The 18,007-nt window shown below is 47.6% G+C and overlaps 1 protein-coding gene across 2 annotated transcripts; it reads right to left on the bottom strand.

The window, feature by feature from the left end:
- Positions 1 to 289: 289 nt before the first annotated feature.
- Positions 290 to 16,833, bottom strand: clstn3 (calsyntenin 3). 2 transcript variants are annotated; one of them, XM_053887182.1, is made up of 19 exons: positions 16,401 to 16,827; positions 15,867 to 15,933; positions 12,586 to 12,708; positions 12,168 to 12,378; positions 11,886 to 12,094; positions 10,509 to 10,658; positions 10,026 to 10,211; positions 9,675 to 9,962; positions 9,173 to 9,285; positions 7,797 to 7,956; positions 6,487 to 6,549; positions 6,135 to 6,283; positions 5,726 to 5,874; positions 3,707 to 3,933; positions 3,482 to 3,643; positions 3,059 to 3,204; positions 2,864 to 2,999; positions 2,592 to 2,776; positions 290 to 2,420 (listed from the first exon to the last, which is right to left on the bottom strand). In XM_053887182.1, exons 2-19 carry the CDS (start codon positions 15,931 to 15,933, stop codon positions 2,271 to 2,273), a joined length of 2,874 nt encoding a protein of 957 aa, XP_053743157.1. In that variant the 5' UTR covers positions 16,401 to 16,827; the 3' UTR covers positions 290 to 2,270. The 2 variants fall into 2 exon arrangements, with proteins under 2 accessions (XP_053743157.1, XP_053743156.1); XM_053887181.1 differs by having other exon boundaries at positions 3,482 to 3,933; positions 16,401 to 16,833.
- Between the last annotated feature and the right edge of the window lie 1,174 nt (positions 16,834 to 18,007).

Raw genomic sequence — 18,007 nt, 5'->3', positions numbered from 1 at the left:
CGGCATTTACAACCGCAGACAGATTTCACGTTAAATATGTAGCGTAAAGACCAAAGTCCAGTTGATCAACCAGTTAAAAACAGGTTCGTTCGTTCGGTTTATTTAAATCCTAACTGAATGGATATTTGTTTTCTTCCTCACGTCACCACTTAAATCATATTGGTCCATCAATTATGAAGATCATTGAATCACCTCCAAAATACTGCGTTCAATAAAGATACATACTTTATTAAATTACCATTAGAGTCCTATATTCAAACTGACACCTAAAAAGAATGAATGCAACACATTTTGAAGTCTTATAGTGTTTTTATTACGAATTTCGTTACATTTTGGGTCATTTTTTTTCAATAACAATTATTCAGCATGTCATCGTTGCATCAGTAATTACAGGTAACGCTCCAATAGTAACAATTTAATGATATAAGCGTTAATGTTTATTCCCTCTGAACATCACACTCATTAACAACAGGCTTATTACTGACAGGTTAGCACTGCACACTGAAGGCTACACAGACGGACAGCAAGAGACACTGAGGGAGGGGTGAGGGAAGACAGCTGGGGGGGCGGAGGGGTGAGGCAGAGGGTGAGCACGGGCTGGGGGGTGAGAAGAAGCACGTAGTTGTACATTCATTTCAAAGCAAAGATACCAGAAAAAAACAGGACAAAAGATTGGAAATGTGCAAAACCCTTGTGAGATGTGATGGATAGTTCACAACTATGTGCCTTCCTGCTTCTGTGAGTCTTAGTTACAATGATATTACACGCGGCACTCGAGCCGTAGTCATGTCATTACGACTAGTATCTGATGGGAAACCAAACAATCTGCTCCCTCGGTGCGCAGGGCAAAAGTGAATCACATGAATATAACATTTGTTGTTGTATGTACAGAAAGATCATTACAATCAATACAATCAAAACTGCCCAAGCTGAGCGGACATTCTGGAGACAGCAGGGTGCGCATGTGTGAGGTGAGTCAGTGTGGACATTCCTGGAGTCACCAGTTTATTGACATATGTTGGGGGGGAGCGCCGTGCAACAGCAGAGTTTTGGACTCAACGTTGAGGTTTCTGTCTCTGCAAGGTCGGCTCTAAGGGAGGAGGGGTCAAGGCCATGGGGCACTTTCACGTGGTCAGTGGTACAAAACCACGACAGTGACGACGCGATACTTGATTCTTGCTTCCATGAACAAGGCTAAATATATAACAAATTGGACATGAATTTATAAGTTCCACACAGAATCACGGGACTTTCTGTAAACTAACAAATATCATTTACTATTTTAACAAAAGCCATAACTACCGATATTGCAACCACGTTTGGTCATTCACTAGGTAATGAACTAAATTAATTCTACCTTTATTATTTATTTTTCAAGAGCGACTTAAAAAATAAGATATATAATAGCTGGCGTGTTGACTGACTTTGTAACTTTGGGGAAAAAAGTACAAAAATAAGTGAAGAAAATCTATATAATAAAAACTAAAATATTTCTGGGCATTAAAAAAAACATTTTCTTTAACCATATAATTCAGAGTTAAGGGACAAAAAAGAAGCATAAACACAACACATCACTGTATAATAGACAAAGACTGAAATAAATAGTGCATGTAATGCTAGTTCTTGAGATCCCAATAGATATTGTTGGATATTTACCCATTCATTTGAGCTAACTATTAAGCAACTGTGAGGCTTAAAATGACGCCCAGACCCAGAGAAATCTTTGGAATTGTAATTGTTCAGCCCAATTATTCAGTGTTGTAAAAGGTTCGATGTGCTACTTCCTGGTCTGATCTGCCCCCACCTTAAAGCCGCTCTGCAGCAGAACTGCTGTCCATAGTGTCGTTGAATGAACAGCCACAGGTGAAGTATAACTGAGAGCTAAGTAAGTCACAATACCACAACAGAATATTTGCTGGCAGATGTTGTCATGTGATGTCAGAAATGGGCAGAACGTTGTTGTGCAGATTTGTGGAGCAAGTCACGGTGAAGGTTTCTGACGACTCTTCCGGCGCCAGACTCTTCTTAAAAACGGTGCACCACAGGTAATTTCGGTGGGCAGTCACACTAACTGTTTACATTGTGCCATCGAACATTTAGGTTGAGAACAACTGCCCAGGTTTTTGTGGCTATAGGTCACACATGGCGTCGAGTATAACAGTGGATGGGTTGTGCGTTTACATTCCTTATACTAGTGGTGTCAGCGTAACAAAAGTGTTGGTGAGCCGGTTTGTGGTTTCCGTCAAAACTGGTGTGGAGATACATGCAGCTCAGTAGCGGCGGACATTGCCGTCTCTCCCCTCCTTCTTGAAGATGATCCGCTGGTCGTCGCCTGCGTCGTCAGGTGACTCCGCCGCCTCCTCATCTTCCTCGCCTTCGCCCTCCGTGTCGGCGGAGATGCCCATACGAGACTCGTAGGACTGAGGCAGAGAGAGTGAGAAGTTTGTTTCTTCTGTCTGTTACTACAAGAAGAGCGACTAATGTTGTCTGAGGAGAGGACCGTTCTTCAGAGACCTACATGCATTATATGAGCAACTCTGAGTCCGTAAATGTGTTCGTGACTGTTAATGACACAGCGGAAACTGCGTTACCTCCATGGGGTTGACAATGATGGTGAGAGCGGAGTCGTCCCATTGGCCTGTGCCCTCCTTGGCCCCGCCCCTGGATGCTTCACCACGGCGGTGAATGGAGCGAATCCGGAAAACGCCCAGAATCACCATGACGACCAGGAAGCCCACACACACCATGATGATGACCGTGGCTGCACCCGGCACCACTGCAGGACGGCAGAACACGTCAAGAAAAAGTGGCACAGGACAAAAACCACAGTGACAGTTTAGGTTGTCCAGCATTTTGCCGTCACCTGAGTTGCGGTGCTGACTGGGCAGAGTGTGTCCACTCAGCTCCCCAGCGTGGTGAGCCGGATGAAGGAACTGCTGCTGAGACGCCAGCAGGTGGGACGGGTGGTAGAGCGAGTCCAGCGAGTGGAGGAAGTTCACCTGCACGGAGGCACGGGTCGCTCTTACTTCAGCGCCGGAATCCTCTCACAAACACTCACCTCCAGAGTCAGCTCATTACTGGTGTATCTGCCGTTCATCTCGGAGCAGGACAGGCGGAACCGCCGCTCGAAGCGAGACGAGCCCCGGGCCAGGCGGTAGCGCACCGAGCGGAGCACGTCCTCGTACACGGAGATGGATTCCGCTCCTGCAGACAGACACGACAGCGTGAAGGGCTCAGGTTGACAGCTAGATGGCGATGACAAGCCTTCTGGAGGTCAGCGAGAATCTAAAATGCTGCTGATGTTCACTGAAGTGCAGCTGAGACACCGCAGGTTTGACGACTGTTGCGACCTCATTCAAGATTGCAAGCATTAGCTGTAGCATGTCTCTCATCTCCGCATCAACCTTTCTTCAAAATCTAACTTCTGAAAACAGCACTTCTTTTTCCTTTTCATCATGATCACACTTCCTTCCAAACAGACCTGTGATGGCGATGTAGGCGGTGGTGTTGATGATCTCCAGGCCTCTCTCTCTCACCACGTCCATGTCCACCAGCAGCTCCTCGCGCTCTGGGTTCAGCTCTTCTCCCAGTGGCTGAACCTCGCAGCCATCCAAGGTGTGAGCCACGGCGTCCGACATGAGAGCTGTGGAACATCCAGAGTGGCGTGAGCACCTCAGTCCCCTCCAGGTGTCCTGATCCCACTCACCTCCACCCTCCATCCCCTGAGCCGCAGTGTTAACGGCGTGAGTCAGCGAGCAGACGATGCGCAGCTCTGGGAAAAGAGGGACACCACGAGGGCCTTCGAACTCAGGTGCGGGGCGGGCCAGGTGTGGTCCGACCCCAGACAGGGAGATCTGAGGGGCGTCCGGCTGCAGGACCACCAGGTAGCCCTCCAGCTGCTTCAGAGCCAGACAGCTCTCCTCGTTGAAACATCTAGGGCGAAAAACTTTCATGTGAGTTCACTCCACGCAAAAGTGAAGTCCAGACCGAGGTTCTGAGGTTCATCTCACTGACCCATGAGCACTCCACTTCACAAAAACTGTCTACAGATGTTAATGTCAGCCCTGAAAATACCAGCACTTTTCCCTTCATCTCCAGTAGTGGTAGTAGTAGCAATACAGTTAAGCTTGCGGTAGCAATAATAGCAGTCAGAATTTAATGTCCATGTCATCACAGTAGTGTTAACAATGGAGAAATAGTTGAAGTGCTACCAGTGGTAACGGCAGGCCTACTGTAATCATCATGCTACTAGTTGTACTACAAGTCACGATAACAATAGTAGTATTCGTGGTTGATGGGATTTGTAGATATACAGTCTAACATAACATGAATTGCAGTAGTATTATTATCAGTAGTAGTTGTAGCAAAGTAGTAGCAGACAGTAGGTGCTTGCAATAAAAGTTTAAGTAAAAGTTGTAGTACTGGTAGTAGCAGTACTATTAGGAGTAGAGTTAACAGTGGTGTGACGTGAGTTGTGTCCTGGGTCGGCAGTAAAGACGTCAGGAGGTAGTTCTGCCGCTACAAATTTAATTCTGCTGCCAGAAATTCAAAGAAAATCCGATTAACGACAGCAGAGAACATATATTTATTCATCTGCTGTAACTCTGAATCACTTTTGAAAAGGGGATTAGGGAAGTGTGCGGCGTGTGTGTTCATCGGAGTGTGTGTTCCATTTGCACTATCTGAGGCAGCAGCTGCTTCTATTGGCCTCCAGAAGGCCTTGCTGTTCAGCCATCTGGGTAACTCCTGGCCTCAAATCAATCTAATCTTCACACACACGCAATAAAACACTGGAGAAGAAGACACACACAGTCAGGGAGGAGTTGCAGTCATGACACGCCGCAGCACAGTGTGAGGCAGGACTCATGATCCTGGCACACGACTCACTGGCGCCCCCTAGCATGGCTCAGCTAACACTACAACCAGTCTGCAACATTAGTTGGACCACCAGAGTGCGGTCCACGTTCCTCTCCGCCAAACCCTCCAGAGCTGCTCCTCAGAGCTGCGTTTGTTTGGCTATTTCATGGTGACAAAAGAAAGCTCTTGGCTCAGCTCATCCGTCACAATAAGACCCAAACACACCCCTCCACTGAGAGTGGATAAAAAATAAGATAAAAGGATGCTAACAACACAGCGAAAAGGGCCACGGTAATATTGGAACAGGGTGTCTGCAGAGAAGAGTGGGACATCAAAGGTCACAGCAGGCAGAATGAAGCCAGAGTGACTCAGACGAAAGAGACTTGATGACTTTGAGACCTGCCGTTTGCTCCAGCGCTGCAGAAGTGAGCCGGCAGAATGAACAAAAAGATAAGACGGTCGACATTATCTCCGACTGTGACACGTTCTCTTTATAATCACGCCTCTGGAGTCCTTATCACAGCAGAGGCAAAGTTCATGTTTGATGAGTTCAATGTCAGAACCGAGAGAGTCACGCTTGATCTGCCGAGCGCCGGAGGACAACTCCACGGCAAACAGTTAGCGAGCGTGTGATGTATCATTAGGGACGAATAAAGTGCTTCAATGACACCATTTACATAATGTCTTTTCCTCAGCGAGCCTTTGTCTTCCACGCTGCGTTCTCTGTATTTGGTAAAATGACTGCCACGATGAGAACGATTCAGCGGTGACTGCGCCCTAACGACTCCCTGCTCAGTCCAGACCATCGCTGGTCTGATGGAAATGTGTCTGAGCTCACTGCGGTTGTGATCACAGCTCATTCACGTACCTGAGCGAGGTGGTGAGCTTGAGGGGTCGCACTCCCGGGGTAGCAAAGCGAAGTGAGTTCCTGTAGGTGACCTGCTGAACCGCCCTGTTGAAGCTCTCAATGTCGTCCCCTTCCAGGACCAGCACAGACTGGCTGGGGTTGACGTGGACCTGCAGAGGTCCAGAGAGAAGAAGAAAGGTGAACTCTGTACACAAGGTCACATCAAGTAGCACACTTCCAAACAGTACGCACAACCATGGAATATTAGCCTGAACCGGACCTTAGCTAAAAGCTCAAACATGAGTACAGTAGCTTTCTTGTGTGGCCAGATTCGGCCTCCAGGCCTCAAGTTTGTCTCATGTTCTAGTCTATTTCTAGACTCCACTGACACACATGCTAAAGTCTAATGTGCTGGCAGTGAGAGTGTTACCTTCATGCCAGAGCCCAGTGTCTCCAGGTCTCCGAAGTCCAGCCCCTCCCTGCAGGCATACAGACACTCCACCACACTGTGAGGCTCCACACTGCCGGGACGCACCGTGACCCCTGACAGCAGTCCATGATAGCCGCCCACGTACTTCGCTAATAATCAGAGACACAGTAATGTCAACCACAGAACAGCGGGCTTTAATAACAACACAGTCTCTGTGTGAGCGCCAGAGACACGACTAATCCATACCAGAGCTTTAAAGCATCAACACAACCTTTAAAGGTTAAAGTTAAACGTGCTTGTTATGCTGCGTAGTCACGGCAACAGAGGCAGACAATGCAGACGAAAAGATCACCTGCGCCTTTCCCCTCTGGGATGGTGTTGTTGAGGACGTCCTTCTGTTTCTCGTCTGTCTCTGCTGCGGGAAAACAAGAGAGGAACTCGCTCAGAATTTTCTCCAGCAATTATTGTTGCCACTTAGTGTGCGATGATGTACAGCAGTGGGCAGAGGAAACAAGACTACAGCCACCTATCACATGCTCAGATTTACACACCCACTTTTGTTTTATTTATTCTATATTGTTTGATTCTTTTCCTGTTTGAGCGACACTCAATTACTCCCCTGCTCTGGCGATGCTCAGCTACTTCCTGTTCAGGCAACACCGTGCTTCTTCCTGTTCAGGTAACACTGAGCTTCTTCCTGTTCAGGTAACACTGAGCTTCTTCCTGTTCAGGTAACACTGTGCTGCTTCCTGTTCAGGTAACACTGTGCTACTTCCTGTTCAGGTAACACTGAGCTACTTCCTGTTCAGGTAACACTGAGCTACTTCCTGTTCAGGTATCACTGTGCTGCTTTCTGTTCAGGTAACACTGAACTACTTCCTGTTCAGGTAACACTGAGCTACTTTCTGTTCAGGTAACACTGAGCTGCTTCCTGTTCAGGTAACACTGAGCTCCTGTTGAGGTAACGCTGAGTTACTTTGTGTTCAGGTAACACTGTGCTCCTTCCTGTTCGAAACACCCTGCTATTTTCCAGTTGTAGCATCACATTCACAATGTTCATGTTTTGTCAGTTGTTTGTCATGAAAAATGCTTCAAAAACACATTTGAAGAATCATTTGACAATTGCGCCCCCAGGCTCTGAGTCTGAGAAACGTCTCATGCCGATTGAAGTTGAGCAGTCAGCGAGACATGTTTGTGTTGCGCTCACTTAAACACACTGCTGTCGTCGGCGTCTTTTAACAAGGCTGTTCCTGAATGCAGCGTCGCCACACAGCACATAAACAGGAGCCAGACTGACAGGAGCAAACACGAGCAGGCAGGAGCGATAAAACCCTCCGCTCTATTAAAAAAGGAAGCGTCTCCTCGTTATCATGCCGGAGCGACACCGGCGCCACTTCCACTTGCTAATTGACGGGCAGAGATGGAGGGTTTTATTGGCGGCCTGTGTCTAACAGGCTGTCTGCTGCGGTGAATAATTGATGAGTCAGCTATATTACCGGCCCTCCAAGACTCAACTAAATTATCAGTGAGTGAAAGGACTTGAATTCAGGAGTGATTTAGGCGTCTGTGGCCACGGTGGGTGGCCGTGCGGACACTTGCATCTGTCAGCCTTTATTGATCAGCCACGCCCCAAATCGGCGGCAGATACGCGATGGATCTCACCCCAGCAGGCGCCGATGAGCATCCTCTGGTGGGGGGCTGGGTTCGGGATGGCACCGTTGTCGTGGATGAGCGCAGGGTCAAAGGTGACGCCGTCGACGTAGAGGGTCACCGAGGGGAACTGGACACTGAGGGAGAGGTGATGCCACTCGCTGTCGCAGACCTGGAGGACACACAGCCGCAAGTGTTAGGAGGAAACAGACACATTGATGAGAGTAAGTAATCCTGCCGCCTCAGTCTAAACATGCCAGTTTAACAACAAACAAACACATTATCACAGCTCAAACGCATGGCGTCCATGAACGCACCACAAGGTGTGTAGTCGTGAGGAACAGGTGTGTTACAAAAGGCATGTTTTTGGCTGAATCTTTGGCCCATCGCCTTCAGCAAGATCAACTTTTACCCTCTTTATCTTGAAGAGACCACAGCATTGCGTTTCAATTATGCTACTCTTAACACAGTTTGTTGAATATTCCCATGTTTGTGACCCTGAGTCCTTTTGTTGATGCCTCTGATGTGACGCTTATTTTGGCGCAGTCTGACAGTCAGTATTTCCTGCATGATTAGAGAACATTCTGTCAAAAAACCTTTCATTCATCTGACACACACACACACACACACATCTTTTTTCCTGACCTTGTCAGACTGTCAAGTCGTGCAGATTACTGACACCACTAATTGAGCCTTCAGCTTCAGTTCTCTTCTGCACAGACCAGCAATTCTGTGATTCACACACACGCGCAGTTCTCAGCACTGTCATTTCACACATTCACTGAACACATATGTCCACGTTTTCCTCTCCCACACATACACACATGTTTGTATTCCTATTTTGTGGGGGCCTCTCACTGACATAAGGCTTTCCCAGCCTCTCAACCTAAACCTACCCATCAGAAACACATGGCTAACCTTAACCAGGACTCTGAACCAAACTTGGACCAAATTATAATGACCCAGTTATTTTGAAGTCTTCATTTTCAAATTGAGGCTTAACCTTGGAGGTCCAGCCAAATGTCCCCCGAAAGTCATACGATCCTCACAAGGATAATCTTTTGTCAAGAATTGGTCCCCACAAAGTAGGATAAACAAGTTCACACTTTGTCAAATCGTCACCACAGACAACTCACACAACCCCTTTAACACAAATTGTAGTCAACTTTTGGCAGCATCACAGACTCTTCCTCAGCATCGCTTCTCGCCTACACTACAGGAGCATTACCTGCAGTATCAGCTCTTTTCTGCTATAGAAATAGCACAGAAAGCTATGTTCAATAAAGAGTGTCCCGAGTGCACACACGCACATGCACACACACACACACACACACACACACACATCACCCTCCAGCTTGTGTTGTACGCAAGGGTTGATGCGACGGTACCTGCTCCAGCTTCCACAGGAACTTGACGGGCCGAGCGGTGGAGACGTCGGGCCAGTAGAAGAGGGAGAGCCGGCAGCCGTGGACGGACAGAGAGTAGTGGGAGAGGGAGTCCTCTGTGGAGGAACAATCATTCAGAGAGCCGCTCTTCAAAGAGTGAACTTCCCCTTGTGGAGCTGACGACAGCCACACGCTTTCATTGGCACAATTACGGCATTTCACGCACTGCGCTGACCACTCAATCGCTGGAGAGCTCGGGGTCAAGTGCAGCTCTCGCTAGCGGCTACGCTGCCCAAGCTGTTTGCTTTTGTTTTCTCATTTAGCGAGCCACCGCTCCGGATCGCCCTCTGACTGGGACTGAAACAAGCGTAGCATCGTCTCATTCTGTTTTCTTTGAAAACAATGTCACAGTGCGGACAAAACTACTAGAAGAATTTGAAGTGTCTATGTAGCTACAGCGCCAAATGACAGAATGGCTAGCTGGTGTCGGGAAGGGCCGGCTCACCGTTGCGGACCGTGCTGCAGACGATGGTCTCTTCCTCTCGGCGGTTTCCTCGGCTGGAGGTCGTGGCAGTCTGAATGTTGGCGCCGCCTCTACGCATCCACAGCTGCAGAGTGAAGTGGTCGCCGGACAGCACCGAGACCACCGAGTCTGGCACCACAGCCACATGGTTGGACCCATTAAAGGAGAAGACCAGCGAGGAGTCAGAGGACGGCAGCGTGGGAAGCGCCGCGGTCCAGTTGGCCGCAGGTGATGGCGGAGGAAGAAGGTCCACTTCACCTCGGACGGCACCTGATTGAGATGGAGGATGTCAGTACTGGCGGTGCGAGCGCCATCGGCATCACCGGTACTGACCGCAGAGGCGGCGCACGGAGCGATCGGAGTAGCTGTCTCGGTCGCAGCCTTTGCCGATGTGACCGGTCTGGAGCTCCACCGTGGCCTGGATGTTCCACACCGTCTCCTCGCACGTCTCCAGCCGCAGACTGGGGAAGAGCGGGATGCTGCCGGACCCGGGCGTGTACTCCACCCGCTTGGTCCACCCTGGACAAATACAGGAGACGTTTATCAAAGTGAGGTTCCCTTTCCACTCTTTCTAGTCCTGCTCACACACGCAGGCTGTGGATGAAAGTTCTGCTTCTCATCTTCATCATTTGCAGCCGGTGACACGAGACTGCAGCCAGATTCTTTTCTCCAATTCTATTCATCTGATAACCTTTTTTGGCAGCACAGACTCAAAAGAGTGAGTCACTAAAGCTGCCCACACCGCCTCCATCCCACGATGCCTCCCTCCGAGGTAAACTCTCCACCAACTCGCACAAACAGCCAGATTCTATTCACCTGTCCAGCCGGGTTTGCAGGACGGCTTGACTGTCACCACCACCTGAGCGTCCGCTTGGGCTCGGTTCTTCCCGCAGTCGAAGGCTGTGACCCAGAAGGTGTGGACCCGCTGACGCTTGGAGTCCAACGGCTCAGTGTTCTTGATGTTACCTAGGAGACGCAGAGAGGGAGGCACGGAAATAGAGCAGGGAGTCAAGTCAACAAGTCTTGCTGGGGGTCAGCGAGTCATTAGGCGAGAATAAGCCGAAAAACAAGTTCATCCCCCACTGCGTATCTGGGACGCGGAGGCTGCAGCCCGAGCAAAGAGGCCCAGGCTTCCTCCCCAAAAACATCCAACAGCCTCTCTGTCATTTCCTGGATCTGCCCCAGGCTTCCTCCCACTTGGACATCACCAGGAGGAGGCCTCTGAAAATGCTACCTCAAAAGGAGGATGGGTTCTACACTGAGTTTTTCACAGACGACTGAGGTCCTCACCTTGTGGATTTTATTAGTGCCATTTAAATTATGGCCAAAGATTTTATTTATTTACTTCCTTATCCTTTTTTGATTACCAAAAACAGTTTCACAATATTTAAATGACATTAATAATTGACATTTTAGAGAGTATTTATGGGGATTAAAAAATATATCTTTATTTATTATTGAAATTTCCATCAATTCTTTCAACATATTTTCAGTTCATATTTTTTGTGGCAACATAATGTTTTGATGATAAGATTCAACCATTGGATAGTTTCTGCTTTTATGTAAGCAAGTACTGCATATATTTCCATTTTGTTTTAGATGTTTCTTTTATCATTGAATAAACCCCTTCAGGACCATTTGTGACCTACATTTTGCAAAGAAGAACAAGAACACCTACATTTATCTGAATGGATCACAGCCTCAGAGTCAAGTGAAGTAGCACTTTGAAGAAGTTCTTTTGCTACGAGAACAAGCACATGAGTCCTAGTCGTCTTGTTTTTACTTTTTGTGGGCAGAAACAAAACTATCGAGGAATAAAAGATCAGAGTCAAAAAGATAGAAAACCTTTTAGGAGCAGATAATGAAGAAGAGTGAGGACTAAGGACGGAGTCAAGGTGTGATGAAAGAAGAATGAAAGAGTGAGAATGGAGCAAAAGGTGGCTGAATCGCTGCGACCCACCCCCAGGCAGAATTCTATGAATTAAGGCAGAAATGCTGAGTCATTCCTCCTGCGGCAGCTCAGCTGCTTTGTCATGTTTAACGGAGGGAAGAAAAAAGGAGCAGCTGCAGCAAATATGGAGTGGATTTTCACAGCGGAGCCGGCGCTAAACGCTGCAGGCCTTTGAAGCCGGCGCAACATCTGAGTGTGTTTGGATGGGAATATTAATGTGGAGAGTCTGGCGAGAGCCTCACCGTCATTGTCGATGGCGAAGGGCACGTTGGGGGTGATGATGTCATAGAAGCAGATCTGGCTGTACTGAGGGGAGCAGTCAGCGTCCAGAGCTTCCACGCGCACGACCCGATCGAACAGACGACCTTCCGGGACCGAGGCCTCGTAGCGGCGCTCCACGAACACAGGCGAGAACTCGTTGACGTCGTTGACGCGCACGTGGACCGTGGCCCTACGAGGGAGGCGGACCATGAGTCAGGACCAGGCTTGGACAAGCCTGGGACCTACTTGGAGCCAGGACCTACTTGTGGGACTTCTTGCTGTTGACCCCGTCGGGACCCTCGCCGCAGTCGTAGGCCTGGATGGTGAAGCTGTGCTCGCGCTGGCTCTCGCAGTCCAGCGGCTCCTTGGAGCGGACCAGTCCCTCACCAGTGGAGCGGTCCAGGACCACCGCCTCAAACTGAACCGTACCGGCTCCAGACGGGCCATTGTGAACCCTGAACCCGCAAATCTCGCCTGCGCAGACAGAGAGGAGAAGTCATGACACAAAAGCCTGTTCCACGGTGAAGCTCACGCTCAGCTCTTTGATCTCAGTTCCACCAGCGGAGTCAAATTTGTCCTGCATCTCCTCCAATTTGGAACAGTCCCGCAGCTGACTCGACCTATTTCCACGCCTCCCTGGATCTTTATGCAAATGAGAGGAATGGTTCCAGGAGCACACACCAGCGTAGTGGAGCGGCGCGTCTTTGTCCAGCGCGAAGAGCGGAGGGTTGAGCAGCACCGTGTTGTCGTTCTCCATGACGATCCCCTGGTACTCCGTCTCGATCCATGGCTTGTGCTTATTGGCTGAGGAGAGACGAGGGGGTTCTGGGGTTAAACACAGCAATCACACACAGCAGTCTATTTTTAACCCTCCATTAAGGAGGACGGCGCAGCTCAACCATGCTCTCGTTCCTCCTCTGCACCTGATCAAACTTATCTATCCTGTCAGGGAGCGATACTTTGAACAACAGGTCTATCGTGAGTCCAACCTTGAACAGTGCTTTAATTATTCATGTTGGAGCTGATCAAAGGTCAAGCTAATGAAGATACAGTAGCAGAGCGAAGTCTTCTGCTGGGAGCTGGAATCACACGCTCCGTGATGGCGTCTCCACGGTGCATCTAGGCGTCTCCAGAGGAGACGGCCGGAGTTTTGTTCAGCACCAGTGACCACCAGAAGACAGAATGCTGTCTCTTAGACGGCACCACTCTTTATTCTCTTTGTTTCTCTCAAGTGACGCCAATGAAGCTTGGGTTTTTTAAACCAATTGCTTCAATTTGATTTTCCATTTCCTATATTTCATTCTTTTTTTTTGTTAGTTTTTTACAAAATGCGATCTTATGATGAAATACTTGCTACTTTATAAATGTTTTTTTTCAATTAATCATTTTTTTATGAATATAAAAAAATCCTATTGTATATTTGAGCGCTTTTTTAGCTTTGTTTTATATTCTTTTTTTGTCCATAAAGAACTTTTCTGATTTTTTTTCTGTCTTCTTTTTATTATATTTCCAGTTTTGTATAATTACTATTGCACTGTCACAGATTTCTATCCAGGAGAATTTTGCCAGACAATACTTATCTTTTCTGTCTTCATTTTCTTTTTAAAATATTTTTTTTTCTGCAACAAAAATGTTTTTTTTATAAAACAAAATAGCAAAATAAATAAATAAATATCAAACATTTCTGAAGACAACATGAAGATTATCTTAACCATGACAAATAAATTTTTCACAACACTTATTTTAGTGATCTAATTCAAACAAACCAACATTGGCAAACTTTTTGTTGTGGAGCTCCAACTGAACATCCAGATCCTGATATATTTGGGTTCAGTAGTGGAACTGTTACTCTTACACAGTCTCTTTAAATCCCCTCTTTTTACTGAGTCTTTTTTCGGTCATTTATCTCCTGCCCTCGATCCCCTTTGCTAACCCCCACCTTCTCTCCCTCCCCCTGCTGCTGAGCATTAATCTGAGCATCAGGCTGCTGGATTACATCCGGGATTACAGATTGAGAGGCATCCTACTCCATCTCTGTCTCCCTTGGCTCTCCTCTCTTCACTGTCACTCTATCTCCATACAGCATCATCTACACACAGCCACACACTTTTCCTTTTCCCTCGCGTCACCTGATCTCCCTCCCTCCCTCACCACCCCCTCTCCTTCTTATCAGCCTCGTCCTTTTCTGTCACTTGGCCCCTCTCATCTCTCCTGCCGTTCCCTCCCCACTCCTCCTCCCTCTGTTCATCTCTATTGCTCAGTGCATCTCTACCTCTGCATCTCCATCCTCCTCTTCCAAAAATCCTCCTCTCTCCTCCACCTGCGTCATCACTCCAACACCAATTTATTTTTAATCCAACATTACTCTGATGCGTTTTCATTTTTTTCCTTCTTTATACTTTTGCTTTCCTTGTTTGTTTTATTATCTTTTACTTCAAACCTGTTTATTCGTTTCATTTATTTAGGCTTTATTCACAGTTTGACTTGTGAATTTTCAATTTCATTTTTTAAAATTTATGTTAGTGTTTTTTTCCGTGGCAGGCCTTGATAATTGGTTGAGTTGTTCATGGTCAACTTTTTTTCTTATCTAATCCTGTCATCTTTGTACTGTCATCTGTGATGCTAGTGATGCTAACTGGCAGCCGCCATGTTGAACCGTGTCCCTGCACGCTAAAGCCCCACCACTAAAATGCAAAGTTAAATTCTCAACACTGAACTGCAGCTCTTCAGAGTTCATGACCATCAACAGAGTGAGAAGCAACAGCTACTGTAGCTCAAACAAGTCAACAATTGAGGAGGAAACATGCACATGGTCATCACAAATATCTGGATGGACGAATGATGATGGATGGATGAATATCAGCGCAGCACCACTGAACATACAACCAACAAAGAATCAATAAACAACAACATTTCAGAACTCATCAAACATATGCATTTAGAACTGAACTGTAAGTGGAAGTGGGAGCTGAGAGTGATGTCACAGCTCAGTTCGAGTTAACAAAGTCGGATGCGACAATAGTGACACCTGTGAACGCTATTCTCACACGTTCATGATATATGCAACGTCTTGATAAAGACGCTCCATTTGCAACTCCAAACCCACAGGGTAAAGAGGTGCAGTGTTTGTTTCTGCGGCCTATACTTCCTGTCGACGTTCGGGAAGCCATCTTGGATTGCGTACTCGCGGTGGTGAGGATTACCCCACTATCCAGAAATCTTCAGGTGACAGGAGCAAAACTAGGGATTTCCCAATTGTCCAAGCAGGAGCGCAGCATTAGTTGAAGTTTAACTTTATGTCACAGTTAATGTAGACACAATTTAGTGACGTGTCTAGTGAAAAACATGATATGCCAACACATACATGTGAAACTATGCTAACAAGTTTTATTTTCAATATTTTCTTTCTGAACAATTTGGATTTTATCTTTTCGAAGTCTTTGGTTGCCTATTCCATTTCTATTGTCGCTAGATTAAGCTTCACGGATAGCAAAAGACATTGATTTAACCTTGAATGACAGCTACTATTTCAACGATAGAAAAACATAGGTTGAGTCAATGCCGAATTACGATCAGGAATTGGGTTAAATCTCAACGACGTTTCATCGTATTCATGATGAGCACTTTCATCGGTGACTCAACACTTGATCCTGACGTTACTAAGCTAGCTGCTCGCTAGCTGAGTTTTAGCTAGTTTTAGCACGTAGCAAGTGTTAGCGACATGATCACAGAGGCTATTTAAATATTCAAATTGAGTTAAGCGTTTGACAGAAGCTTTCAACACTAGTCTTGCGTAGCAACATGCTAAATAAAGAAGCTAGTTTGTGAAGGCTGATTTGTCCCAACAGCCCATTTAGGAACCTCCAAGCAGCTAATGGCGGGAGGTTTTGTCAATAAAGTCATCAGTGGCCTGACAGATGTGAGCGGCACTGGACGATGAGAGAAGAGGACGAGGAACTGACCTTTGTTGCCACTGGCAACCGAAGTCAAGCAAAGGAAGAGGAAGGAGAGAAAATTCATTCTGTCCATCTGAGAGAAAGGTAGAGGGGGCAAGAGGGTGGGGTGAGAAAGAAGGGGTGGGGGGTTACACATGCATTAACCACTGATCAGAAGAGACATCAAGATGCAAGAACACGTCACAGCATTGATCTCTATAATGCAGCTGTAGAAGACTCAAGTGGCCTCAGCTGTCTGGCGTCATGTGCAGGAGACATACCTGTGTGTGTAGGTGTGCGTGTGTGTGTGTGTGTGTGGTGGTGATGGTGGGGGGGGATTTTCCTGTTTTTTAAATGCGGTTGGTAAAAGATGGACGAGTCCTGGAAAGGTTCTAACATCTCCACTGACACCACTGCAGGAGCTACGCATGACACGTTCCAACACGTCGACAGGTCCAGGTTCGAGTCCCGAACATGCGATGCGTCACATGACGGACCTGAAGGACCCGTGAAAAGCGACAGGCTGCGCGGGTGAAGCTGGAAGGAAGCGTTAGCCATTACCGTGGAGAGTGCGGCGGTGCTCCTGGTTGATGCCCAGCCTCTACGCTCGCCGCATCCGCCTCCCGCGCCTCCGAGCCCGGCAAGCACGACACCAAACCTCCGCTGAAAACGACACGCTGGAAGAGCAGCGGTGCGGAGACGTGAGGGATCTGCTCGATGAGGCGGATGCTGGGAGAGATGCCCTTGTTTTCTCGGTAGTACGGAGGAGAGATGCTACGCTGGCGCCCCCTCCCTCTCTCCTTCTTATCCCGCCCACACTGCGTCCTTCTTCTCGCCCTCCATCGCTCTCCGCTTCCACACTGCTGCTCTGGCTCTTTTTTCGCTGTGACTCAGACACCGGTGAAACACCTCGCCATCGCACCTGGTGTTTTTTTAACCAAGAGTTCCATTTTTAGATTCTTTCTTCGTAGGTTCCTGAGAACTGACTGCAAGATGACGTCACGACTTCGACTTCTGGCCTTGTGTGATCCGGATCAGCTCTAACTGGAATCCACGATCCACCAAAGGTGTTCAGTGTTTTCATCTGTGGCCACTGAATCTTGCCCTTTCCCCAGCCAGTGACGTCACCCTCAACAGCTTCACCAACAACTTTAGAAAGCTAGAATGCAGCTGCTCCACTCAGAGTGTCTTTTAAGGTGTTCGCTTTTAAAGGCTTGACATTAAATACTTGAACTATTAAAAACTCAACCAGGTTGAAAATGGAGCAACTACTATTTAAAGGTGCAGATCTTGGGGCTCCCCTCCTCTGCAGCACCGGACACCCTTGATGCCATCAGAACTTCATGAGGCGAAGCTGCCCAGATGCACCGCTCCCCTTCATCTGTTGTTTGACATCTCCACTTTGATCCTCCTCTCCAGACTTCTAAACCTGTTAGCTTCAGTGAGTGTGGACCCACCTCCACTCTAATGAGCCCTATGCAAACATAGCCGACCTCCTCTGCCCTCAGAGATACCTGAACACAGAAGTGCTTTCATGTCTTGAGTCGACACTGCAGGCCACGTTCACAACAGAGGCTCCGGAGGCTTCCACAGTCGGAGGAGACAACTGAAGGTGTGAGATGCCTCCTCAAAGATGGTACTGACCTCCCTGGTCTTCCCCCCAAAAGAGCAGACATAAGACCCCTGAAATGTCTTCAGAATGGAGCAGAAGTGGACTTTTAATCACACCTCAGTCAAATGTCTCTCCTTCCTCTGGACATTTACTAAAAAATAAGTCTAATAAAGCTAAGCTTTTTTTAAAATAGCATTCCACTTTAGTAAGTGTCCTGTTTGAGCAGTGTTCGTCAACCACCAGCCTTTTCTAAACCTTCAAATGTTACATAGGGCTGAAGCTGGAAAAGTCAGGAGTCACAGAGAGGAGTGTGAGGTCACCAGAGACTGGGAAGAAGAGTGACTTGAAGGTGCGAGCCCTGATGATCAAGTTTCCTGCAGTATTTTCTGCTGTTGGTTTTGATGTTGACTTTATTTCATTGTGGCAGTTATTTTCATGGGACTCCACCACATAAATCCCTCCGACACTCATTTCTGACAGTGTTTCGTCGTCACTCCCAATGAGAGCATCTGACTCCTCTGACTCCCTTTTCTTCTGTCTTCATCTCCACCCCAGC

The sequence above is a fragment of the Synchiropus splendidus genome, chromosome 15 (genome assembly GCF_027744825.2).
Source record: "Synchiropus splendidus isolate RoL2022-P1 chromosome 15, RoL_Sspl_1.0, whole genome shotgun sequence".
NCBI lineage: Eukaryota > Metazoa > Chordata > Actinopteri > Syngnathiformes > Callionymidae > Synchiropus > Synchiropus splendidus.
Note: the sequence above shows the minus strand (reverse complement) of the source record. Positions and strands in the feature narration are given on the sequence as shown.